The 27841-nt window shown below is 46.7% G+C and overlaps 1 protein-coding gene across 7 annotated transcripts in view; it reads right to left on the bottom strand.

Moving 5' to 3' along the window:
* LOC119168525 (uncharacterized) overlaps window positions 1-27841 on the bottom strand; it is a 126924-nt gene that overhangs the window by 97975 nt on the left and 1108 nt on the right. Inside the window, exons 2-6 of one of the 7 annotated variants that reach the window (XM_075866235.1) lie at window positions 22704-22765; window positions 18331-18444; window positions 14902-15160; window positions 12506-12882; window positions 461-1892 (exon numbers count right to left, since the gene is read on the bottom strand). In XM_075866235.1, coding sequence (XP_075722350.1) covers window positions 461-1892; window positions 12506-12882; window positions 14902-15160; window positions 18331-18444; window positions 22704-22765 — 2244 coding nt within the window. Of the gene's footprint in view, window positions 1-460; window positions 1893-12505; window positions 12883-14901; window positions 15161-18326; window positions 18445-22703; window positions 22766-27841 lie in introns of all 7 variants that reach the window. The other 6 variants (XM_075866236.1, XM_075866237.1, XM_075866239.1 and 3 more) reach the window with 6 other exon arrangements.

Below are 27841 nucleotides of genomic sequence, written 5' to 3'. Positions count from 1 at the left end.
TTATTCGCGCGCAGCCTTGAGAGGTGCTGCCGCGGGATTGGGTATGGTGCTGAGAGCATTTTTAAAGCGCGGTATGTTTGAATTGACTGTCGCAAGTGCTTGCGCATTCGAATTAAAGGGCGTTTTCGCCCACTGGAATACACATAGCTTTGATGGGACCACAGCATGAGTTCGAATGACCCAAAAGTTTGAATTATTGAAATTCGACTGACTTTATTTTTCATGGCACACATGGTCGCGTAGCGGTACATCAGGCCGCGAGGCAGTTTCCTTCTTTGCATGGTTATACTTTGCGCGCTTATGCACTGCCACAAACTGTTATAATCCATATAACGAAATAATGAAAGTAACGAAGTAATTGTGGCTCCCCTTCGACTTCGTTATAACGTGGTCTGAGTGTATAATCAAAATTCCACCGTAGGAAGAAAAGAAAACACACACACAGTAGCACACCGCTTACCCTCTGTGACTTCTGCATTTCCATCATCCACTTGTTGAGCTGCGCCTGCACCTGCGGGGACGAGGGAAAATTGACCAGCTTGTCCAGCACATCTCTACGGTACACGTCTTTGGTTGAAAGCAGCCCGAGCTTAGGGCTCATCAACGTCTTCTTCGCCTGAGCGTCACCCCTCTCGGGGCTGAAAGACAACGCTGGCTTGATATGGTTCTCGCTTGACCCTGCCTTCTCGGTTGCCGACATTTTGTCGCCCCGTCTTTCCTGCCGATTCGACGCCTCCTTTCCTTGTGCATCTGCGTCTTCGTCTTCGGAGGAGAGGAATATTAGGTGGTTTCGACCAGAAGAAGACAACAATGATGCTGCGGCTGCGATGGCTTCTGCCGCACTTCCCATATTCTCAACGAACTCTTTTTTCACTTGCACCGTTGTGTTGGTGACAACCGTAGAGGGTGAAGCACTGCTCCTGGCTGTGGGCCTGGGTTTACTGATGAGCTTACCAGATGACGTTGGTGAACTCGTTGCTCCTGTTTTCGACAAGCCTGCCAAAGTTTTTAGCACGTCTGGTGCTTTGCTTTTGGTAGACAGCCCAAGGTTGACCGCCGGTTTTGCCTTCCCCAAGGTACCCTTAACAGTGGGTGCCTGGGGTGACCGTTTCTTTACGCTTTTAATGGCGACCTTGTTTGGCTCCTGCACTGTAGAATCCTTTTTCTGAGAGCGGCCCGACAACGAGCCGCTCTTCACAGTGCCTTCGCTTCTCCGAGAGACCGGTTCCTTGATCGATTCAGTCACTATTGTTGCTGTGACCATCGTTTTCGGGGATCTCGCCAACGGTGGCGGCTCTCTGTTACTGATGTGCACGCTGATGCTTGACGCAGTACTCGACCTCAACCTTGTGCTCACTGCTGTGCTTGACCTGGCCGACACAGAAGATTTATCGGAGGAACTCTGCGATTTGGATGAACCGCTGTTACGGGTTGCAACTTTATCACCCTGTTCCTTATTGTCCCGAGTGGCAGCGCGCTCACCCCGACTGCCTGTCCCCGGTGCACTTTCTGGAGATTGATGACGTGACTTGCGGCCATTGTCCCTGCGATCATCATCCCTACGCACAGTGTCCCAGCGACTATTGTCTCTCCGACCGTCATCTCTGCGACCATCGTCCCTGCGACTGTCATCTCTGCGACTGTCGTCTCTGCGACCGTCATCTCTGCGACTGTCGTCCCTGCGACCATCGTCCCCGTCTTTTCGACTATCACCTCTGTGACCATCGTCTTTGCTAGCACAGTCACTGCCTTGCCACGTGTCTTTGCGGCCTTCCCGGTCCCACCGATTGCTGCCTCCTTGCCACCCCCCATTTCCATATGGCTCGAAGTTGCAGTTGTAGTCGTCGTCACTCCACTGGGAGTGACCGCCGGCTGGTGGGCGTTGGTTGTAACTGCGGAAGGGGTAACAAGTGCTCAACACAAAACTACACTGCGCAAAAACAAGGCCTGACAATTGAGACAGTTAGTTTGGTACTCAAATGAAAGATACAGTATGCTAGTAATGCAGCCTGGATGTTCCAGTGTCCACCCAGAGTAAACACTGAGACCAGTTCGAATTTCCAAATACCTTCTCCTAAATGTGCTGGCACATATACATGCAGATTCCAAGTTTAAAAAAGTTCTATGTAGATCGAACATCATCACAAAGGCAATCTTATCGGCTATCAGAGAATGTTCAAGGGCATGTGGACTGTTCACGCACACTCATAGTAATCAATAAATTTCAATTCTGCATCATCACAGCATACCGTGGGTTAAATTTGGGCAAAAAGCAAATATGAAGTGCATGCTTCTTACAATACATTTCGTGGATGGATATTTGCAACGGATGCGCAGCCTGCTTTGATATAATGCTCATTATGTTCCGAAGATGAAAAACTGAGCAGGCTTACACCAATTATTTTTATAAGAGGTGGGGAAAAGAAATAAGGAAATAAGGAAAAAAAACACAACTTTAACAATACTGAGCATATATGAATATCTTCTCTAGCATAGGTTTGATGTGCTGCTAAACTAAACTTACGAATAAAAGGACAGAGATGGAGAAGCCCACTATCAATTATTTTACTAGGAATTACAAGGTTGTCTATTACTGCACATATTGCTATTACTATGTATATTAATTGGAGATTGGCAGATAATTGACCACTTTGAATATTCTAACAAACATTACAGTATTTGCATTTGTTTTAAATTCATCAAAATTTTGAAATTAACAAACATACACAAATTTGACTGCATGTCACACCCCTGCAAAATTGGTTTCACTGCAACATGAGATCACAAGTAAAACCCCTGCGACGATGGTCTCACTGCAATGTGACCATGTTTTGCTGTGAAACACTCCAACGAGAGGACATCCGCACTGTCTTGAAGAGAGATATTGAAGGTTAAGTGCACATTTTATGTGTCAGCATCCAAATTAGACTGAAAACTGTTATACTGGCTTATACATGCTATGTACTATACTGATTTTAAGGCATCACAAATTTACACTCATAGCTGACACCCTAGCATGCTCTAAACTTTACCGCTACGCAAAGTCGATACCACTTCTTTTCCAACTGGGAAAAAAAGGCATTCACACATGCCTACTTCCAATTCCTAAATATACTGTGCAAGTGTTCGTTAGCTCGTTAATATGTTACATACATTATTCAAAATATTTGATTCAACATTAGTTAAGTCGAACCTCAGTATAACGAACATGAATATTACGAATTATTGGCTCTGTCGAACTACCAACAGAAAGTATAAAGAATTACATGTTTTTTGGCATTTTTATAGCGAACGAACTCGAGCGCGCACGTTCGGCTTCTTCGCAGCACAGCGGCAGTCGGCCGGACCCGCGTTTACATCCGATGCGCCTGTAGCGCCTTACGCGGTGTAGACGGCCAATGATGATTTTTTTTTATGGCTTCCGAGATTGGCAAGCTTCACTTTCTGAGGATACGAATACGGCCGTTTACTAAAATCTCATGCACCTGAAAGATTGGTAGATTGGAGCAGCCTTGACGATCGACGGCATGGTCGCGACAGTGTGCACACCGCAATTCCGAGCTAGCGGTTGCTTTGTTGTTGTGTGTGTGTGGTGTTTTCTTCCTTCACACGTTTTTGTGGGGCTAGGCGGTGTCATACATCGTCGCCATGGCGCAAAACAGGAATAAATTAACTGTCTTGACGTATGCGACGAAACTGGAAATTATTCGGCGTGTCGAAAAAGGTGAAAAGAAGTCAGTCGTTGCTGATGCTCTCAAAATACCTCGCAGCACAATAAGCACGTTGCTGAAGCAGAAAAAGGAAATTGTTCAGGAAGATAGCGGAAAACATGCCAACGCATGGCATATTCGACCCGCTGCCTTTGAACACGTCAAAGAATGTCTTCATAAATGGTTCATCGACATAAGGGCTACGAATATTCCTGTGTTGGGGCCAATGCTGCAGCAAAAGGCAAGATACTTAGCTTTCATACTCGATGCCAAAGATTTGAGTGCCAGTGCGAGGTGGTTATAACGATTTTTGGGAATATATAATTTTAATGTTTCCGCACTGAAGGTTCTACAACAACTGCCCCTGAATCGGGGCACACACACAGTTTTCTTGCTTCTTTCGGGCGAGAGTGTTCTTATCGCCGGCGCCCGTGTTTGGAGGCATCGCCGCGACGCGCAGGCGCAGAAGCGGCGCCAACCCGTTTTGCCACACCTCTCCCCCTACGCAGATAGGAGCCGTCAGGGTTGAAGACGTTTGGGGACCCGCACCTGGCGTCCAAGGCGGGTGGTGTAGGGTGCGAGCCTAGGCATTGCGAGGTGTTGTTGGCAAATTACGGGAGGCGTGCAGGGGTTGGTAAGCTCCTGGGAAAGGATGTATGATGGCTTTAGGCAGTCGATGGAAACGCATACATCCTTTCCACTGATTTGCAGAGTGCATGTTTTGTCATCGCGACAGATGACTTGGTAAGATCCAGAGTAAGGCGGCTGGAAAGGTGCGCGTACGATGTCGTCGTGGAGGAAGGCATGCAAGCATGTTGCCAGGTCCTTAAACACGAACGGGGTCAGCTTGGTGTGGCGAGCAGCTGGTGAGGGGCGCAGCGCGCCCATTGTGCGACGGAGTCGAGCGACGAAGTCTGCAGGGTCCGAGCTGGTTACATCAGAGGTCGGAGCGGAGAGGAGTTCTCCAGGTAGGCGAAGCAGTTCCCCGTAGATGAGTTTAGCGGGCGTAGCTTGAATGTCTAGCTTGAAAGTTGTGCGCAGACCAAGAGCGACGGCAAGGCCAGCTTCGAGCCAGGTTGAGTGAGGGTGGTACATAATGGCTGCCTTGAACTGCCGGTGAAACCAATCAATCATTCCGCTGGCGCAAGGGTGGTAGCTAGTTGTCCGTGAACGCTCGAACCCGGTGGAGAGCCCGAGGAGCCTGAAGAGTTGAGATTCGAATTGCCTTATTTGATCGGTTTTGACTCGACGAGGAGTGCCGAAGCATGAAACCCAGCTGGAGAAGAACGCTGATGCGACGTCTTCTGCGGTGATCCTTTCGAGCGGCCACTCCTCGGGCCAACGAGTGTAACGAGCGATGGCGGTGAGGCAATAGCGGTAAGGGCCGGCTGGTGGGAGGGGGCCAATGATGTCGATGTGGACGTGCTGGAACCATTCCGTCGGGAGGGGGAATTCTCGGAGTGGCGATGTGAGGTGCCAGATAATTTTGGCGCGCTGACATTCAATGCATGTGTGTGCCCAGGTGCGGCAGTTCCGTTGCATTGAGGGCCACGCGTACCGGTCAGTCACGAGGCGTGTGGAAGCTCGGACGCCGGGATGACTGAGGTTGTGTAACTGGTTGAAGAGTCTTTGGCGATGCAAAGAAGAGACATATGGTCTCACTCGTCCTGCTGATATGTCACAGTAGAGAGCGTCCGTTGACCCAGGGATGGTAACTTTTTGAAGTTGAAGAGAAGAGCCATTCTCGAGGAGCTGCTGGAGTTCGGTGTCCGTTTTCTGAGCTTTGGCGAGGGCGTCGGTTGTAACGGTTGGTAGCTGAACAGCCGAGACGCAAGAGAGCGCGCAGACGACCACGCTTTCCTTTCCGCTGATATGGTGGATATCTGTGGTGAATTGAGCGATGAAGGACAGCTGGTTCTGCTGGACCGGCGGAAGTTTTTCACGGTGTTGGGAGAAGACTAAGTGATAGGTATATGGTGCAGTGCTGTGCCTCGAGGATGTGGTGAAAGTGTTGGACTGCTTCGTCGATGGCAAGGAGCTCTCTGTAGTAGGCTGGCCATGTCGTCGCCGCAGGGGGCGAGGTTGCATTGCCGATGTTGCCGGAAGACGGGGGCGGCTTCGGGGAAGAGAGTTTCTACGAGAACGCCAAGGGGCGCCAGTTGTTTCCCACACGCTGCATGAGAGTGGCTTCGACGGCGGTGCTAGAGGCACCTGTGAAAAGACCCAGGGGCGCCTCTGGGGCTTGGGATGGGAGAGCAGCGCAGCGTTGCAGAGGGCAATTTTGCAGTCTTCGAACGCTTGCGTTAAGGCTGGGGTCCAAGTGACATGATGGTTGCCGCATTGGCCGGCCAACGCATCATGGAGAGGGGCCTGATATGTGGCCGCTTTAGGTACGAAGCGCCTGTAAAAGTTGAACATGCCCAGGAAACGGCAGAGGTCTTGTGCTGTGGCAAGCAACACGTAATTTTGCAGGGTCAGGTTGCGGTCAGGCAAGGGTCTAGTTCCTTCTCAAGAGATTTCATGGCCAAGAAACGTGACGACGGGGGCGCCGAGCGTGCTCTTCTGAACGTTTATGAGTAAGCCGTGTTCGTCGAGACGCGGGCAGTACCTTCGCGGAGCATGGCTTCGAATTCGGCCTGTGCGATTCGTAGGCGGTGAGGGGCTAGCCGACGGGCACGGCATAAGACCGGGGAGGCCGGGAGTAGTACGAATGTAGTGCACGGTTGAGTGGCGCACCTCTCGCGGACGCCTGCTAGGTCGAGTCAGGTTGGGAAATTCTGCGAGGATGTCATGGTATGGCGACCGGTTCCCAGTGGTGAGTGCCTTGACGTTAGGCTGTCGGGTGGTCGCATGTTGGCCCGGAGTGGAGAGGCCTGTCGTAGTGTCGATAAGTCGGTCATATCGGCAGTCAGGTAGAAGATTGTAGTACGCCAAGAAGTCAGACCCGATGATCGGCTCTGCGACGTCGGCGATGATGAAATTCCATGGGAAATCTCGACACAGGTTTTTGAAGTTGATGTTAAGACGGAGCGAGCCGTAGGTCTTGATGGTCAAATGGTTCGCCGCGCTGAGCTCAAAGGACGTGCAAAGACGCTTTTCACGCAGGAAGGCTCGGGAAAAGCAACAGATGTCGGAGCCACAGTCGACGAGGAACCGCCACTTTGTCACTTGGTCGGTGACAAATATGTGACATCTAAGTTGGCAGCTCGCAGCCGTCTCTACGGGCTGCCATTAAAGTTTCCCTGACGTCCAACTGAGCAAGATGGTTGACACTTCCGGACTTTGTCCCCGAAGCGGCGATGGTAATAGCAGGGGCCGTTATCATTTCTGTGCGATAAAGCGGCGTTGTTGTCTTGGCTTTGAGAGCGTTCTTGTGGATGCAGCTTCGGGCTTTCATCCAGGCGCCTTTGAATTGAGTCCAGCTGACGGGTGATTGCGTCGACACGGGGCGCGAGCTCGCTGCTGGACTGTCGGGTGTCAACGGCGTGAGGCAATGCTGGCAACGAAATCTCGACGACTTGATCGGCGGTGTGAGAGAGCTGTTCCAGCCGCAGATTCGGCTGCACCTGGAGGATGGCCTGCGCATGTGAGGGTAGACGCTAAAGCCAGATGATACGGAGGAGTGAGTCGTCGACTGGGGTGCTGCCCAAGAGGTCACGCATGTAACGCAGGAGCTGCGATGGCTTGCGGTCACCGAGTTCTTCGTGCTGGAATAGGTGACGTACCTTCTCGTCTTGTCAAGGTGAAAGCCGGCGGATAAGTTTCCTTTTCAGGTGTAGGTAACGGTCACCAGCTGGGGGATTCGCAAGTATATCGCGAACTTCAGCTGCATAGCGAGTCTAGATGGGCGTAGTCATAGCGCGTCCGGTCCTGGGTGATGCGTGCCGTGGAAAACTGCGCCTCGACTTGAGCGAACCACACGTCAGGCGCCTCTGCTTAAAATGGTGGAAGTTTGACGGCGATGTGATACACGTCCAAGTCGGTGGCGGCCGCAGCAATGGAGGCGCCCTAGATGGCAGGGACCGCTGGAGCTAAGTTTTGGGGGGCGTGGCCCAAGTGGGGTGGTGCAAGGTCGTCGAACGAGAGTGCTTCATTTTCATTGCGCTGCTGCTGTTCCCGGAGCTGCTGCTCTTGGTTCTGGATCACTTGCTGCTGGGCCTGCAGTTATTGTTGCAGTTGTTGTACTTATTGTTGAAGGACAGCAAGGCTTTCCTCGTCGGCCATGGCGGTGCGGTACGTTTGTTTTCCGGGTCACCAGATGTAGGATAACATAACTTTAATGTTTCCACACTGAAGGTTCTACAACAACTGCCCCTGAATCTGAGCACATACACAGTTTTGCTTCTTTCGGGCGAGAGTGTTCTTATCGCCGGCGCCCGTGTTTGGAGGCATCGCCGCAACGCGCAGGCGCAGAAGCGGCGGCGACCCGCTTCGCCACAGATTTAAGAACCCGTACGACATCGTGGGAAAAGCTGTTCCGGGTGAAAGCGAGTCGGGGAACGCCGCAGCAATGGACAAGAGGATGAAAGAAGAGTGGCCTCAAATTCGTGCCAGATATCATCCAAAAGATATTTTTAACACGGGTGAAATGGGCCTTTTCGGACAGATGCTGCCGCGCCAAACTTTGGACACCCGCGGGCAGAAATGTCATAGTGGCAAGCAAAACAAGGCCCGGATCACGGTCCTACTTGCCGCGAACATGGATGGCTTGACAAAACTTCATCCATTCGTGATCGGCAAGTTCAAGACGCCGAACTGTATGAGACGCTGCCGCGACCTACCAGTCACTTATGCTTCCAATTGAAAGTTATGGATGACACGAGAGTTGTTTGGGAAATGGCTGAGGAAGTGGGAGACGCAGCTTGGGGATGAAGGCAGGAAAGTGTGTCTTCTCGTCGAAAGCTGCTTGGCATACTCCGCAGATGTTCCATTGAGCAATATTGAGCTGAAGTTTCTCCCGCCCAACACCACCTCCAAGCTCCAGCCTCTAGACCAAAGGATCATCCGCGCCTTCAACGCGATTTACAAGTGAAGGCTCATCAAGCGGCTGCTCATTCATCTTCGAATGAACGAAAACTTGAAAATTGACTTGTTGGTTGCCATACAGATGTTGAAGGCTGCTTGGGAGAGCGTAAAGAAAGAGACGATCGCGAACTGCTTTCGGCACGCTGGCTTCACCGTTGGCGCTGAGGCAGTTGAAGAGCCCACTGATGATGTTGAAGGCTCTGAAGAGGTTGTTGAGCTCGTCGAAATGTGGAGCGATTTTTCGCGGTTCGTGGGCGATGCATCTGACACCCTCACACTGGACGACTTCGTTGGCAATGACGAGGCGTCAGAAGCAGTTGCCGAACTGAATGATGTGGAAATCGCTGCCGAGATGACACACCAGCGAACCGGTATTCAAGCAGCGGAAGTTGAAGAAGCCGTCTTTGAAAACATTCCGCTGCCAACTTCCAGCGAGGCTTTGGCTGGTGTTGCTCAGGCGCGGCGCTATTGAAGCATGATAGAAGGCACCGGCTCAAGTTTGTGGAATGCCTCAACATGGCAGGGCAAGGCATTACACGGCACGCCATCAACAACAACAACAACAAAAAAACAAACAAAAAAACAAGCCACGGTGCACAGGTTTTTTTCGCCTCAATAAATGTATTTTTGTTCAAGTAAGTGTCTTGTCAATTTCTGTCATGCTGTCGACCTATTCACACCAGGGTTGGGCGATTTTTTGGTGCAGTTTTGTATAGCGAATTTGGGCTATAGCGAACTATTTTGCAAATTTTCCGCAGTTCGTTATAACGAGGTTCGACTGTACACCAAATTACTTATTGACTTGGAATTCGCTTCATACCACAAATATAGTATTCACCCATCTCTAATATTAAGAACCAAAGGTTCGCCATAACGACCTTAAACGTAACGTTAGGCTGGGCAGGATTCCTCATGAAATTTTTGAGGACGTTCACGTATCCAATCCAAAGCCAGGGACACAACTTTGGTCTGCATGGCAAAACCAGCCAGCTACTGTATTTAGTCGCGTCATCCTCGCACTCGCATAATTCTCGCACCTTCCACATCGCCCAAGAAAAATACAATTTTTTTTCCCTCGAGTAATTATCGCACCCTCGAAAACTGCTACAATAAGGTCGTCTGCTCGTTCCTGCCACTGATGAAGATAGCGCGTGCCATCTCTTAAGCATCAAGCATACTATTACACGGAGATTCAATCTAATCCAAGCCAAGCCAAGCTGAAGTGGCCAGTGCGCGTTGCGGCTTGTTTTCTTTGTTGTGTCGGTAATCTTGGCACGTTATGGGGCGATACTGAAGCTACACGGCTGCTTCAAGTTGCAAGTGATAGATCATGCACAAAACAGTGGCAACAGGGCCGCTGGAAGGCCCTTGGGAGCCTACGAGTTTTGTGTTCGCTACTGGTGACGGCAGCTGAAATCCACCAAGACGCGTTGGGCCTGCCATGTGCCCAAAACTTGGATTGATAGTAAACTTTATTTCTTCAGTAGGAAACTGCGGACGATTCTGTTAAATAGCCATCAGCCTAATACTGACGTCCTACGCTTACCTTTTGAGGGCTCCTGTTGAGCAATGAACGCTATCACTACGCCCGCAACGCCCACAAGCTTTGCGTAAGGTATTCTAATTCTTGACTATTTGCTTCCACTTTTTCTGTCTCAAATAAATCTTGTCTTGTGTTGAACCTTTGCTTTTATTGTTGAGGTAAGTTCTAATTAGTACTTCCAGAGTCCTTCAATGCTTTCTGGTCACGAAACTCCGCCCAAAGTTTGATATAGGGACAAAATATCCCGCTAGCCGCGCCACCAGTCGTAAGGGGGCCACAAGCCGTCACCAGTGCTGGTATTATAAGCGCACTATTGCCGACGTTTTGACGTGATTATGCGCGTGCTGTTTTTACTGTTACCTTTTAATAAACGTCAATGAACGCAGCAATGCCATTAGATCAGTATAAACGTGATCCAGTGTAGACGACGAATGAAAGCTGTTTACTTAAGAGCGCACGCGTATTTTGCTTGGGAGTGCGGACCAACCTTATAAATAGCAGCGCGTTTAAAACGTTTTAACACCGCACGTTAACGCATTGTGTTAAGAATTACCTCATAGCCCAATTATACGCATACTTACGATGCCTCGAAGCAGTACGTCGTTGCTCGCCAGTGTTTAAAGACGATGCTCATGCTCCCGATGCGAGCAGCTACTAATGGATCTGCTCGACAACGTGTTCGCGCCTGGCCAAACGGCGATTCTGTTTATGCGGTAGTAAAGCTTTCCATTCTGGCAGTGCCGCGAATACGGGGAGGAAGGTGAGCGGAATGAAACACGACTGGGTAGGACAGGGGCGATTGCATTGGTTTATATCCGGCTCGTCTCTCGTGCACTGCTACTCAAGGAATCGAATGAAGGGAATGGTCGAGCTAGATGTTTTACTCTAGGCTTTCCAATTGAGTCTGCACCCAAATGCGCAGTTGTTCTGGACACACAATTGTGAGCGCCGATCGCTTTCTTGACGCGGGTACTTTCGATGTCGCGGTTATAGCAGCTCAGCGTTGTTGCGACCGCTCGCTTCGGTATTAAAAGTGCTTCTTGAATAGGCACGAGTTTAACTTGCCTAACACCTGATTGATCCTTTTTTTACACGCAATTTAGTTGAAACACCCGTGTCTTGACGTTTCCTTATGTTTACTGCTTATAGCAGCATTAATTACCGGTCGACAAACCACGATTTCTTCGGGAAGGGAAGTACAGCAGCCTAATCTGGAAGTTCCTTTCGCTGCCAGTGCTAGCTGCTCGGCGACCTTTGAAACCCTACCTAGGTACCATACCATACTTTTTTTGTGCTTGGGGGAGGGGGTTACGATTTAAAGCATGCAGTGAACCAGAAATTTCGTACTAATGATGCGCCGCTTAGTATTTAGGTGTGTACCTATGAATGGAAACTTCCCATCAGGTGCATTTATTGAGGAGCAAGTTCTCAATGAGGAGCAATTTTTCCCGAAGTTCGGCGCTATGGGGAAACAAACAAACGACGCCTTTTCCTTGTTGCTCCTGTATCTGGAGCTGCAGCCCGTCACACAGCACGTCTTAGGCGTTGCTCCTTCGAATTTTCATGCCGTCGACCATGAACGCCGAGCGCTGGAACTTGAAGTTCTCGTGACGCTGATGCAGAAACTGTGTTCGAAGGAATACCACGAGCTGCTTTTACACAACGCCTTTGAGCTGCCGCCACTGCTAATGTGTTCCGCCGGGCGCAATGGCCGGGCGCAACGGAGCGATGGCCCCCCTATCCCAGCTCGCGCCGCGTAGCAGCCGCTCATGGCAACATATCAAGCTCTCCCATAGAGTGACGGAGAAGTTTCGTGACCAGAACGGTATTAAAGGACTCTGGTACTTCTTAAAGCTTGCTGTAAGTTGCCGGGGTGAGAGTCCCGATTTGCAACCATTCGTTTTCTTTTTCGCTCTCTACGTTTTTGTGGAAAGTTTTCCCTGCGTAATTCTCGCACCCCCCAACTTTGCATCGGTTTTCCGGCAAAAAAAGAGCGAGAATTATGTGAGCAAATACGGTATGTTAAATACTTGAGCAGCATGTTATGTCACAAATATGAAAATGAGTAAGTGTTATTGGACTAAACTTAAGCCAATTCTCTGCGTAGGGAGAGCTGACATTTTTTTTTAGTTTGAAACTCAGGGTAAAAGTGGGTAAAACTTCCCCTGAACAATTTGGCAAATTTCCCGTGCACATTGGCTTCATTGCATTTTTGAATCGTACTTACGCATTGAAAGGTGACCTGGAATTGTCGTACCGGTTGTACGGCTGCGGCAGCGGGGGTCTATTCCACATAAAAGTGCCCCGCCCGCGGTAGCCCCTAAAGGGGCCACCTCGGTTGTATGGGGCCATTGGGAAACGGGGCGGCCCATTCCAATTCCTGTTCATTTCGTAGTCGTCGTCGTCGCTGTCACTGTCCACGTGCTCCTCTACCGAAAGTGTATCAGCCTCGAAGGGGTTGTCCTTGGAGGCCGGGTTGTCGGCGTAGTCTGCCGATTTCCGACGGTGTGACGAACTGCTCCTGCTCCGACCGACGGACGCCCTCTTGCTTGCCTTGCCTCTATAATCGGCAGATGGGTCCCTCCTGGAGTGCTTATTTGGCTGCTGAAAGAAAAGCGTGTGGTAATGTTTAATGCAATCTACTCGTGCAACAACAAAAAAGGTCGCAGAGACCCTCGTCGCGTGTTCAAGGTACCCTTCAACCCTCTTTCAGCGTGGTTAGGTAACAGCTAGTCGAGGCTCTTGAGAACATGTGTACCAACCATAACAACGCAGTACGTAACTTGGAACTTACTGTTATTATTTTAAAGTAAGCAGAAGATCCCTACCTTTTGCCTTTATTAACAATGTCATTCATTAAAGTTACTGCACTCTATATCTCAGCCTAGGACTGCTGACTGATTTCAGTATTGTCATTTGCATGGTTACCATGACTACCACGTGTCCTCCCACCTCTCCACCTGATGTGCTTGCAATCACACTGAAAGTAAGCCTCGTGTTCAAAGAAACAACAAAAAGAAAGTGCTCAAGGTCAAGATGCGCACTAGAGAAAGGACACATCTTTTTGACCTCTTCTTGATCCCTCGCCCCTACGTAGCTTTCAGTATGCCGGGCACGCTGGTACGAGAAGAGAGAGAAAGCACTTGACGAGCGCGGCAAATCCTAGTAACTTCGCTCGTACTTGACGAATTCTAAACATTTTTCCTGCAGTCGAATCGCGAGGCAATTAAGCTCTTCTAACAAAGGTATAACATGCTTCTTTTGAAAAGTGCTGCAAGGCCCTTTAATGGTGAAAGGCACTATGTCGATTTGCTTTAGAATTTTTTAACAATTACCTCTTAATTATTCTCAGCTAATTTCAGTTTCTTCTTAGTTACTCTCAGTCGCTTCTTTCTTCTGCCTATAGCAATTTAGTGGACATTACATATCTTGCACACCAGAATCTGATCACAATAACATTGCATCTTACACGAAAATAAGTTCGTTATAACCAAAATTTTATTGTCAAGGTTTATATCTGACACTATACCTATTGCAAGACAATTTTCATTTACCTTGTTATAACCGGAATTTCATTATATCCAGTTTCTTTATATCGAGGTTTGGGTGTATAGTTAAACCCCTTTACAAGAGGCATGCTCCGTGCAGCAATTCTTCTGTTTTATGTAAGAAATCTATTATAAGCAGGGTATCTTGTATGCCTTTTCTTATTAACTCGTATTTTACTGTAGGCACACTAGTGTCTTTTATACCCATCTTTCTTTTATATCAGTGTCTCTTATAAAGGGGTTCAACTATAATACATGGAGCCACGAGGTGTGCCTGTTGCTTCTTTGCTTCGACACTCAGGCGACGTAACAGAAACAAAAAACCGCTGGGGCTTCAGGTGCCAAATCCACATCACCACGGCCCATTGTAGGATGGGGGGAGGGTAAATTAATTTCGATAGATGGGGTTCTCTAACGTGCATCTATCTAGGCATGTGGGTGTTCACTGTACTTCACTCACATCGAAGTGGCACCGCCACCGCCTCAGGCTCAGTTGAAACCGGCCCTTCGAGCTTAGCAGCTCTGCATGCTAAGCTAACCCCAGTGAATCAAACCCGCAGTGAGCAGCCGCCCAACATCTTAGTAGCGTGTCACCTTTTATGCTAAGTTACTTTGGTGGATCAAATGAACAAAGAGCGGTTCAGTGCAGGCTCATTCCTATGCAAAATTTTTTTTTCCACACATCAGCTACCCGCCACTACAGCCTAATTGTTATGGTGCATAACTATTGAGCTGAAGTTAACGGAATTTCAGCCCTGCCACCAGTGGCCACGGTTTGCTGGAGGCGAAGTCCTAGAGGCCCGTGTATTTAGATTGAGAAGCAAGCTAATAAATTCCAGGTGGTCAAAACTTCTGAAGCTCTCGGCTATGGTGAGCCTCATATTCATACCATAATTTTTGGCACAAGAAAACTTCGACAATAAAAGCAGGCATCAGATGTGAACACTGGATAATCAAGCCTCTCCAAACAATCTAAATCCTATCACAATTATTTAAAGGTGCAAAATACAATGACGCGAAGGTGCACCTTTGAAATCATGAAAATGTGCAACAACGGCAAATGCATTGAACTCACAGCGTCTTCGTAGTCCTGCGAACTGGCACGTTTTGAACTTTGGTGCCCTTGCTTCCCGCGCTTGGTGGCTCGATCGCCGTTTTTGACGACGACTGCGCTCTTTATTGGCTCCTTGGACCTTCCGTGCGGATTGGATGCTGAATTTTCGATTTTCTCGCCACTGGAAAGTTTCTCCGCCTTGCTAGCTCTGTACGACCACGTTGGGGTCTTGCTCTGTCTAAGGCTCGGCTCAGCTCTGGATGCTTGCTCCCATGCTAAACTAAGCAGGGACGAGGGGAAGAAGGTTTAAGACACCCGCAGAGATGATGGCTCGGCAAAAAAGGAATGCCACAAAAATGTTACAAGCATGCGAACATACACACTAGGGTTGGGAGTGGTAGCCCTGAAGACAAGACTATGTGCCGAAATGTTTGGAGCCAGCGACACCCATATTTCATATTTCACTTACATATTTTCCAGAACTTCTGCCATCTTGAAAGTACCTTTACAGCTACTATCACACAGAATCCACAGTCTTCAAGTTGTATATTTTTATACAGTAATAAATTAGACTCTAGACACATACAAAGTACAGATGGCATTCACAGCCTGTTACATGGGAACAGCCTGTTACGTGGAAACAGGAGGAAAATGGGCAAGAAGAATGTAACATGTATTGCAAACACCATATTCATCTGTCAAAACTAGGCCTGTGCAAATATTTGTGGGCCTTCAGTATTCGAACGAATAGTACTGCATTTGATCTTGTTTCAACCTGATTGATTCCTTAAATTTCCTTTGAGCGGTTGCGGAAAGACACTGATTTATGTGAGCTTCCCTTCACCGGAGTACCCAAGATCCCGGAGGCAAGAATAGATGCTTTCGTGGTTTACCTCCACAGCACCGAGTGCCGCCACACTTTCTGATGCCAGACCAATGCTAATATGCCAATAAGACCACTTTATGTAAAGAACTTGTGTTGCTCTGTGATTGATTCAAGAGATATACACTACTGGCTCAGTGAGTCTGCAAGAAGTTTTCAAAACTACTTCGGGACCCTTAAGCTACCTTCACAAAAATCGCCAGAAATTGATGAATTCAAGAAATATAAGAAGTATGACCACATATCTGAAACACTGCATCGAAGACAGTGCTATTCTGTGAACTACCAACGTTACAGCACCTGAATGGAAGAGCTTGATGAGCACGTTTACACCAACCAAAATGTTTCAATTTTATATTATATAATCTTGGAGAATCCTAGCTAGAAGAAAGTAGAATGAAAATAGGAAAATTCGTATAGACTGCATACCCTACTAGGGAAGCCTTCATATTTTTAAAGAAAAAAAAAACTTACAAGAACAATGAGAGGATGTCGAATTGTCAAAAACGTATTCCAAGTAATGCCATGTACTTTAATCAACGAATCCCTATAACTGTTAAGAGCCTGAAAGCAAGAGGGATCTTCAATGCAGCGGGTGGCATGAAAAATGGCATTTCATCGGTGTCACACGGCCACTTTCAATCGCACTCAGTGCCGATCTGAATCGTACTTTATCATGACAATAATGGTTGCTGCTGCATGGTTCAAGTTAATCCGGATGGAGTCACAGGCAGGCATTGGATATAACTGTCACCTGCAACCCGAACAATGATGTGTTGATCGCAATCACCTTATTCCTGATCGGGCCTGATGACAATTAAAAATGAACATGCAGCAGCACCTCACAAGGAAGGAACCTAATCTGATCACCCCTGATCCCGATCAAAAGAAGCCCTATGACACTGGTATTAGAGGTTTTTAGCAAGCTACAGAAACACGTTAGAAAAATAGGACACGGCTCCTTTCCATATGCGCGAACATTGTTCGTGCACGCGCACTCGTCAGCCGATTTCGTATTGCCTTTTTTCGGTAACGTGTTTCCGTGGCTTGCTAAAGATGCTCCATCAACACACACACGTGCTGCCAAACAAGGTGTAAGCAGCAGCGGCAGCGACAGCAAATCCAGGGCAATAGCAAAGCCAAGTTTGCACTCTGTATTGCTGAAAAAGTAAACTCGTTAGAAGGACTATTGATTTTTTTTAGGCGTTCGTAAACCGAATTCAGAAGCGTATTCAGCACAAGCTAACAAGAACATAAGAGAGATGACACCACAAGTGCAATGTGGCGTCCGCTCTCTTACGTATTTGTCTGCTAGCACTATATAGGCTTTCGAATTCACTAAAAGGATAGCATTCACATTTGCAGTCGCTTGCGACCACAGAAAAATCCATCAGATTAGAGAACATAATATACTCATAGAAGAATGACACAAAATGGCCCAGTCCTGAAAGGGTTACAGCTCAGAAAAAGTTAAGAGACAAACAATAACAAATACAGCTATAACACAAGCCAACACGGTATTTGATGCAGACACGTGACTGAATGATGTGGCAATTGTTCCATGGTTTGGAAGCACCTGATATTATTGGGACGCTGTACTTCCATTGCAGAGTTGAAAAATTCGGAATGGTGGCTTTACATTTCATTTGAGGCCTTAATAACATTGAAAAAGAAAAAAAAAGTGGCTACAAAATAAAAAACTCCGCTTCCTTAATTTGCTGGAGCTTCACTTTCTTTTTTTTTCTCTATAAATGCAACAAATGACTAAACTTAGCATGAGGGATTCATCATGGAACTATTTTTTTCGTTCCCAAGCACTTACAAGCAAACTCTTGAGGTAAAGCTTGACCAAAGGAACTTCAAGGGGAAGCACGTCTATAGAGCTATTAAGCTGTTACTGTGGCTCCGAAATTTCGTGGCTCCATCTTGGCATAACAATGTTAGGTCAGTTCAATTCACCCACACAACTAAATCGGTTCGTGGTGGGGCGCAAGAATTTCAGAAAACAGTTCAGCTCAAGTTTTGCGGTGCAGGCATACAGAACCTACCTAAACAAGTGGCAAGGTGCCAACACGGTGCAGGTACCAAGTTTCTCCCTTTTAAAACATGTCCTTTACGTAAATTTGATAGCTCTGGAACAGCCCTTGTGGTCTATTTGTGGAGTGTACACACACTCGACGTAGTGTAAACACAACAGATGCATATCAGCAGGGGTTCCGTTGTGCCCTACACCTGTCAGTAGTGCGCATCCACTGCTATGCTGTTGCTTCAGAACTTCACATTTGCTTGTCCTCGGAGAAAGTGTGGGAAAATCAGGAACCAGTCCCGTACACTTTTTGAAATAAGCGGTGTGGTTCAGAGGACACTACTGAAACACCGCTGAAGCGAACAGGCACGCAACACCTCACGAACCGTGTTTATGCCGTGCAGGAAAATCGGACGGACCTTTCTGTTAGTGTAAGCAGCAGACGAGATGCTGAGTGAGAAGAGACAGAAGCCAGAAGCTATTTAAGTGAGAGGGAGAAGATAAGAATGACCGTTTTCACACCGGCCAGGCATTCACCCACGTTTCCTTGTACTTGTCGAGCGCCCGCTGGTGTTTGCGGCCGCGCACGTGGTCGTTGAAGTTCTGCAGCGGCCCTGCTCTTTTCTTGCAGAGGTCGCAGACGTGACACCACGTCCTGAAACACAAATGTGACATTGTGTTTGGCTCGAGTATCTTTTCCGTCCTAGGTCATGTGCTTTTCAAATCTGTAAGAAGAATGCAGCGTTCAGGTGAACGTGAATGCCGACTCGTCTATGATGACCTACAGCGCTTAGCAGATAAAGACAGAGAAAAAACTTCTCTGGGATTACATGTGATGTCCAGCAAAATGTTTCACACTATTAAAGTGGACCTGAAACCCTTTTTGAAGTAACCATGCAAGGGACTCGCTGAAAGAGCTGATTGCCTCACGAATTCAACGCCGCAAAAATTTGAGAAATCCACCGAGTACAAGCTGAGTTACAAAAATTTGTCGCACACAGCAATTGCATCCTCTGTTCTCTCATCCCAACGAAAGCGCAGGAAGCAAGCAGCGGGGAATGACAGGGGCAAAAAAAAAAAAACGTCATGTGCGCCTCGTGACCTTGAGCCCCCTCCCCCCCCCTTTTTTTTCCTTCGAATATGCAGTGTGATCGCGGGCGCACGCATGGACAAGTCGAAGCCTCTCGCAGCGATCCCCGTAACGACCGAGTGCACGATATTCAAATCAGCTAATATCTGATAGATCGTCTTCTATCAGTGATTTTTGAGCGTCTCCCGTCACTTGTCGAGGGAAGAGGAAGTAATTTTTAACTGACTTCGATCATTTATTCTGAATCACAGGCCGTGTGCTGCGCTATAATATTTGGCTGGTATGTTCTTCGGAGATTCTACTACCTTTAGCAGTGTTTTCTGACCACGCTCAAAAAAAGTTGCAGGGCCCCTTCAAAGTTATGCTGCACATTATGGTGAGCCAAAGCATGTGAATCACGTGACATGCATCATATGCTTTCGGACAGACTCTTTTCCTTGAGACGATATCTTGAGGGTTGTAAACTGGCTAAAGTGGGCTATCCCTGAAGGCATTGCTACACTACTAGTCACTACACTACCACGAAGCCTAAGAAACGTTCAGACAAAACCATAAGTCTGGAAAAAAACAGGATGGAAAGGATTCTCTAAATTAAAGGAATTGTGCAATTTGCCCAGATGTTTCTTGCACAAGCATTATTCAAGTGTTTGTCATTTTACTGCATTAACTCCGTAGAAAATGATGTCGTCAATCAGCACAGCCGTAAATATAGTTAGATGGGGCTACATACAGACTTTTCGTGCAATAAAGGTGGCTCTATGAGTTTTTCATTATACAAAGCGTGTTTCAGTGATAGAAGTGCCTGAATGATAGACGAAGAATGCTTTGCATAAAAAAACTGCAGTCTGCCATTGGAAAGGCGAATAAAGTACCATAGTTACATATTAAAAAACTCGCATTCATACATTTGATGAAAGCATTGTTGTGTCTGTGCATGCATAACCTGTACCATGGTAATCCTACAAGGTCACAGACTGGTATGAAACACCAGCTATAATTCTCTCTAGGTTCATTTAATCACTGCGTACGCGAGCATTGCATTGTTGTCTCTCAATGAGAACTTTGAACAAATAGGCAAATAATTAGAACCTAGTGCATAGTTATTACACTGCTGGACACCATTTCTCGTGAGACTGTGTACAATATAAGCACCTGCACATCCCTTGAACTTAGCATACTAGTGCCTACGACGAGGTGAAACGCTTATAAGCTCCTTCGAGGAAGTTTCGAAACCTATCGTCGTAGTAGAATTGCACGGCAGAAGCAAACTATCGCATTTGTTAATTTCATATCGACACCAAACTGCATATCCCACTCGGCTTCTCAATATACAGAAATGAAGTGAGAGGGGCATATTCACAATAGTCTCAGCCCCGCCGTGGTGGTCTAGTGACTGAGGTACTCGTTTGCTGCATTTCTGATGGAGGTGAAAATGCTGTGAACCCGTGTGCACAGATTTGGGCACACATTAAAGAACTCCAAGTGGTCGAAATTTCTGGAGCCCTCCACTACGGCCTCTTTTTGGGACGTTATACCCTACATATCAATCAAATCACAATAATCTCCGTACTATTCCCCACCATACTACTTTTATGCCCCCCATAACTGACGGAGTTTCCTCCGGTCCTTAGCTGTGACAACCCCTCCTTGGTGCTCATTTTGTCGCTCTAACCAAATACTGGCTATATGTCCTTGAATGACCTGCCAAGCTTCAATTTTGCTCAGAAGTAACCTACAACATCAGCTACCCAATTTCAACTGTGGAGCACTATAGGACCTAGATTGTTCGTCCATTTTATGTGGCATCATGAAGCTCATAGTGACGTGCTCAAGAGAAGCCAAAATGAGGCTACCGGTTCTTAAACTAGGGTCAAGTAGAATGAACAGGGGCTCAAAAATTAAATTAACAAAAATAGCCAGGAAGCAATCTTATATAAACTTAAGATCACTAAAATGGTTTGGAAACATGCAGCTGACTCTGACAGGGCACAAGAAAGATTGTCATGGCCTTGCCGAGCAAGCGAATGCTTTTTCTGCCGCACTGCCTCTGCACCAGCACAGTGCTGTGCCACTGCGTCGCTACGTGACATCTGACCGGCGAAACAACCCGATGCACGTCACCGCCGATGACGAATATATCAATGGCCGTAACGAGTGGGAAGCCAATAAAGCACAGCAAAGAAGTGGCACACGTGTCGTACACAGAATTAGATTACAGATTACGCTCATGCCAGTGAAAGCCTATATACCTGCCTCAAACACTGGCGTCAATGACATTTTGATAAACGGAGCAGCGGGAACTCTGTAAACGGCTATCGCTAGGTGACACTGTGACACACTGGTTCACGTTTCACAATAGTGGAGGTGCTATACATTTTTTTTAATGATCGACTGGGCTATCTCCTACTTCTTAAATTAGTATGGATAAATTAAGATGTGGACCTAACATTCTAAATCAGATTTTTACCCCTCAAATCTTCTGAAGAGCAAAGCTGCAAGCTCAAGGTAAAACAGATGACCAAAAAGCTATTATCATCACGACCGGGCATGTGCCACAGAAATTGGCAAATTCCACAACTCACGACCGGTTCACTAGAAATGAAGAAGGCAACGAACAAGCAGCGAGCACCAATTAACATTTCTAGACAGACATAACTAGCAATTGGGGAAACCCTAATTAACTGTAAGGATAGCAGCATAACCACCATGCTATCTAAGCACACTGGCCTTGTGCAGTACACTATAGCAAGTGGGTGGGAAAAGGAAGCGAGACTGAGGAGGAGGGAAAAGAGGGTAGATAATATAGCATAGGAGGGAAGGAAAAGAAACAGAAGAAAGAGGCAAACACTGAGAATCAAAGAAAGCTATAAATAGCATAAAAAACGCTGAAAGAGATAAATTTAGAGAAAGTAAGGGAGGACAAACAGAAAGATAAAGAAGAGGAAGAAAGAGGAATAGAGAAAAACATGGAAAGGAAGTAACTGGCGTTAAGCAGGGGCACAAGTCTTGACGCATACACCTACTAGATCATCCACTTCCACCTTCACCGATTGGCTGGAGCTCGGTGAGCAGCACACCTTGTTGCCGGTCCTTCTTCCGCAACATCACTTTGAGACCCCGAATCTTTTGCAACTCTCGACACATATGAAAAAGACGAGACGGTTAACTCCAACGAATGCTGCCCCCCCCCCCCCCTCCTTTTTGGGCCGTACGTGAACTCCAGTCACGTTAGCCCTTGAATTAGGCTTAACGCGATTGCCCGCACGATGCACCTAGAAGGTTGGCACACATCTGTTGCATCTTTCTGAAACATCTTGACATGATCACAAGCAACTTCGGGTAAAAGTTAGCTTAAGTGTCCTGTTGCTGTACATTTCATCTGCTATCATTCTCTTTAAACTGGGAATTCACTGGTGGATTGTGAGGGTCGATGTGGTCAAAAGCGGCATGACATCACTATTCGCCGTTTTTTTTTTTTTTCTTTTTCCGAGTAACTGACCAAGCTCTGCAAAAGTGAGGATCCACTAAATGAATGCATCAAGAGCGTGCCAGAAGAGTTGAGCATCGAGCAGTTGAGGCCAAGCTTTGCATACCTTAGTGCAAAGTTCATACATCTTTTTTATTTTAAATATGCAATTAATGCACGGCTCACGGGCATACTGTGTTTATCCATGATTTTAAAGATGATTGCCACAACTTGATTCCTTTGTGCCATGCCTGACAGTGCGTTGCCATGGGAACTAAGCCACCATGATTGTTGGCACGAAATAAAGCGTAGCACTAAGTGGGCTTCCAGAACAGACTATGAGAGTGTTAGCACTCACGAGTTACTCTTCTCCGCAAGTCTTCTGTGGTGCTCCAAGGAGAAACTATGCTGAAACAACTCCTGCAAAGAGACACAATGCGAGAAATTAATCTGAGCGTGTGTCTGCGAAACAGCAGGGCATCAGCATTCTACACAATCACTTGCAATCTTAAAGGTATTGACAACTAATCTTTTTCCACCCGTTTTTTTTCCCAGCGTGACAGTTGGCTTACCCTTTGTAGTGTTCGTAGCTGCTGTAGTTATCCGAAAAGAAAATATTTTAAAAGCAGTATTTTTTTTATCGCTGAGGCTCTGAACAGCGATGCCCCATTTTGTCCAGCAACGCTGAGAATTGATAGCGATGCCGGTAGCCCTTCTAGCGACTTGTGCATGCTGTTGATGTTTTGCTTACACAGGAGTTCCTGCAATTATGCTTAACTATGTTTATTCTGAACTTCACATCTAGTTTTGAAAATAACAAGCCGTTACAATGAGACTTCATACGGCTTCCCTGTTTTTGTGCCGCGTTGCGTGGGCCTGTGTCATAAACGGCTTGTCCCGTCATTACTCTTTCGACACACGAGCCAAGCCAAGTCACCGAAAAGGTCACTGCGCATATGCGCAATCACGCCGAGTAGCAGTGCGCGTCATTTCTGAGACAAAGAGTAGGTGGAAAAACCACATCGCTCCAAAACCTTAGCGAACTGGAAACTGCGTGCACGGGTACATGAGCACACAGGAAAGTTGTTCAAGATGAGCTGACAAACATGGGATCATCGCACCACGCTGAAGTAGCGCCACTTAAAGGCCTGCTACTTGCGCAGGCCTACATGAACATCGTTATAGAGTAATATCTTTTACTATAAAGAAGCGAACAATATTTCAATGTTAACAAGAATATTGTTGACCGCATGCACTATTCAACGATGACGTGACAAGGTATGTAGAAAATTTAGGTTTATGCCACTAGAGGCTACTATTTGCGATTTTCAATGAATAAATAAAAATATATATATATCTCCACTTTTCACTAGAAAAAACAGGGTTGGTTTGAGTCACTATGAGAGACATTCTTTCCATCTGTGCAACCATCTCATTTCATGTTCTGGGCTGGTCCCTTTATCGTAGATCGCTTGCTGGACCTGCAAACGCCTACAATACGTTGTTCATTGAATTCGAAGCTTCACACTGACTCTATTTCCAAATTCTATAACAATCATCGGTAAATATGTCATGATGAGTTCTTGTTCCGCCTTATGCCTTAAGGTGAAATGTCCTTTTATCATGCAACGTTGGTTATTTATGCTTGAATTGGCATTGCTGTGTCATTCAGGTGCTGAGGTTGTGTCCACCTGGGTTCATGCAACCCTGAACTCGGAATACAAAGTTCTATACAATTTGAACAGTGATATAGCAATACGTAAAGGAGACACCATTACTTATTCTGTTCCGGTACAGTTTTGTGGACTTCACTGCAATGCTAAATACAAAGCTCACAAAAGAACTGATGGAAGTCCTTCGTATTGCTAACTTTTCCAGCACTGAAATATCGACTGTGTGGGCTGTCTTTGCTAGCCCCACCTGACTATGCAATAAGACAACGTTGAACAGGCAATGCTACAGGAACAGGTTGGCGAACTCACTCATGACTTGACGCACTTCGACCGAGCTGCGAGTCTGAGCGAGTCCAGGTGAATAATATTTTGCTGAGTTGGAATAGAAGCTAGTCTGGAAGTGAAAAAATTTGACGAGTCTAGGTCCGAGTAAGCCATAAGCGCAAGATATATTTCTTGAGCAAGTCTGACCGAGCTGTACGCTTTTTTGGCGATCTGTGGTTCTGTTTAGTCAACTTCAGCATCATTATTAGCCTTACATTTGCTCACGTTTCCACTCACGCCGGCGCATTTGAAAGCGTTTGAATGCCGGCTAATTATTTATTGATGAGTGGCATCAGCTTTAAAGGAGGGGGTGCCCCCTTTACCCCGGCAGAAACTTTTCTTGGGAATTCTTGATAAAAATATATCACGCGAGCCCTCCCTTTCAATGAAAATGTCCTCAATAAATTACAACCACTGATATCACAAATTAAAAAAAAACACAGTTAAAAAAAATCACAGCATATCCACGGAGTAAATGATGACAAGTGAGGCGACGCGTCCATCAGCCCGTCCGTGCTTCTGTCCATTTGTCCGCGCGACCATCTGTGCGTCCATCCATGCATCCGTCCGTCCGTATGTCCATCTTCTAGTCTGTCCGTCCGGGAGTTTATCTAGTGAACGCTCAATGTACCAGCATCTCGCATCCCCTGTGGCACATACCCGTTCTGCACATCTATTCAACCATACATCTAGTGAACACTCCAAGAACTGCCACCTCCCATCCCCTGTGGCACATGCCCGCTCCAGAGCGCGTATGTGCCACATGTGGTTATGGGTGGCTACGTACGACACCAATGGAGGAAGGACAGACCCACACCCTAAGGAGCTTCGGCTCTAAAAAATTTGCCCAATCCGGGTATGACTGAGCCCGAAGGGCAAACTATATTTCATGAGTGAGCCCGAGTGGGGTCCACATTTTTCACCAACTTATGGCTACAGGAGTCAATGCAAAAGTTGCATCAATGTTGCCAAAGTAGACAAGAGGACTCCTCTTGTTGCTAGAGCCAACAGGGAATATTTGGTCTGGCAACATTTTCCAATTCCCACTTACTTGCATGCTTAGAGGGTAGTGTGACGCGCGAGTCAATGGAGGCTGATTTTGTCAATGTGAAGCGAGATGTCTTTACCAGGGATACATCGATGTAACTCGGTATAGAGCAAAGGCACAAGTTCCAAGAGTATGATTACATAAACATATGGTGGTACCTAATTGTTCGCTGTGAATGTAACTATGCACCTAGCGGCATTGTGCGCATAGTTTTTGGGTCACATCACAGACCTTTGCTGGTCCAGCTGGCTGAACCTTTAGCTATCATGCATGAGTGGCAGTTTTTCCTGTGTATTTTTGCCATACGACTGAATTAAAAGGTGAGGACAAGTGTACGCCCACAATGCACATGTCCACAAAGCAATTTATGTGCAACTTTGTTCCATAATATGGCGCTGATAGACAAAAATGTGGCCACGGCGCACAATAGGTGATGTTTTGGCCGAATGTACCTCAACATTGAGGCCATAGTGACTTTTTCATCTCATTAGAGAGTGTCAATGCAGGGGAAGACACCCAGTCGTTTGGCGGCTTCACAGTAGTGCTATCGCTGCTTTCTGCTGTTCGCCAGTGGCACCAAGGGGGAACACAAAGGAACGCGAGGGTTTGGGTGATTAAGATAATTAGGGCCACCAGCACTAATATGATGGTCAGTCGGTACTACAAGATGATGTTGATATCGTTACGTTGGTGAAAACTATGTAAAAAACAAACCTTTGTTCAAATGCATCTTGTAGCAGGTTGATGCTCTTGCATGAAAGTCTTGTTTCCATGCCTTTCATTGTTGCTCTTGTACAGGGTTATCTCATAAAAAACTTACACAGGCGAATTTCTTTGTTGAAACATTGGTTACAGTGAAATTATCGTGCCTTAACATTTATCGACTTGTTCGCAACTGGTTTGAGTGTTTCTTATCCAACCGAAAACAGTTCATATATGCTAACTACGCATCATCCACTTCATCCATTCTGTCTGGCATGCCCCAAAGGCACTGTTTTTGGGCCACTCCTCTGCCTGATCTCTACATCAACGACCTGCCATCCACTGTAACCTCTTAGATATGTCTTTCTGTAGATGATTGCGTCGTGTTCTGCCTAATCAATAACTTCTCAGACATTTTTACTCTTCAGGAAGACCTCTTTCGTATTCAAGACTGGTGTACCACATGGCCCATTTCACTGAACACATGTAAGATCATGAACATTTCATTCCATAGTCGACCCAAGTATGCACCCTCCGTGTACAAGATTAATAACAGCATTATAGCTAATGTGCATTCCTTCAAGTACCTAGGACTTCACCTGTCTCAAGACTTGTCTTGGACGGATCATGTAACCCACATTATTAATTCAGCTAACAAAATGCTTGGTCACCTTTGCCGTTATCTTTTCATGGCTCAGTCACACGTAAAATTACGTGCGACCTAAACTTGAATATGCCTGTGCTATCTTCGACCCCCACCAATCTGATTTCACTAAAGGTCTCCTATCGTTTAAGAACCGTTCCGCCAGATTAATTCTTTTCGAGCACTCGTATCACGCAAGCGTTTCGTGTCTAACATCTAAACCGGAGCTAGTACCTCTTGACTTTCGTTGCCGCATCTCACGCCTATGCCTCTACCACAGATTCTTTCACACCATGCCTCGTGACAGCCGGTTGATTCAACTGACTCATCCTACATCCTGAACAGGCCACCTGAATGCAGTAATTCCACCCAATACACACACCACTACATTCCATCAGTCTTTTTTTCGTCCGAACTGCCCGAGACTGGAATGGCCTTCCAGAAGATGTTGCACTTGTCCATGATGCAGCATGCTTCAGTCTGCCATTGAACACATATAAAACTGCTGTCTTTGGACTTACCTTTGTAAAATAGATCATTTTTTTTCCTATTGACACCATTTGTATCTACATTTCGTATTTCCTTATTGTTGTTTATTGTATTTTCTTTTTTTTTCTATCTCTTCACTTCTGATGCGCACCCCTCATGTAATGTCCCTCGGGACCTTTAAGGTAGCAATAAATGAATAAAATAAATTAGCTGTTCAATGATGTCTCATCATTTCAAGCTCTCATCTTCCTCTGAGCGTGGTGTCACACTTGGTAATGATTTCACTAAGTTACTGCAACGTTTGTGGTTTCTCAACACAAAGTTTGCTAATACCACAGAATGAGAAACCATGCATCTACGCAAGCAGGCACAGTGCTCGCACATTTTGTACCGAGTGATCATTTTAATTACGTGCGAATGTCATTGGCCGTTTTCGAAGCGGCATCGCTTCTTCAGTAAACGCGAATCGGTTTGTGATAGTGCAGACGTATCTTTCGTTGCGAACCGGCAAAACCAACGTTAACCGCAGCGCAACGTAGGACCCTGCATCTGAACGAACTCGCAGCGCCTTCATCATAAGCATCGTCACTCACTGGTCACCACGCTGCTCGTGCTAT

The sequence above is a fragment of the Rhipicephalus microplus genome, chromosome 6, assembly GCF_043290135.1.
Source record: "Rhipicephalus microplus isolate Deutch F79 chromosome 6, USDA_Rmic, whole genome shotgun sequence".
Lineage (NCBI taxonomy): Eukaryota > Metazoa > Arthropoda > Arachnida > Ixodida > Ixodidae > Rhipicephalus > Rhipicephalus microplus.
This window is presented reverse-complemented; position numbering and strand designations above follow the sequence as displayed.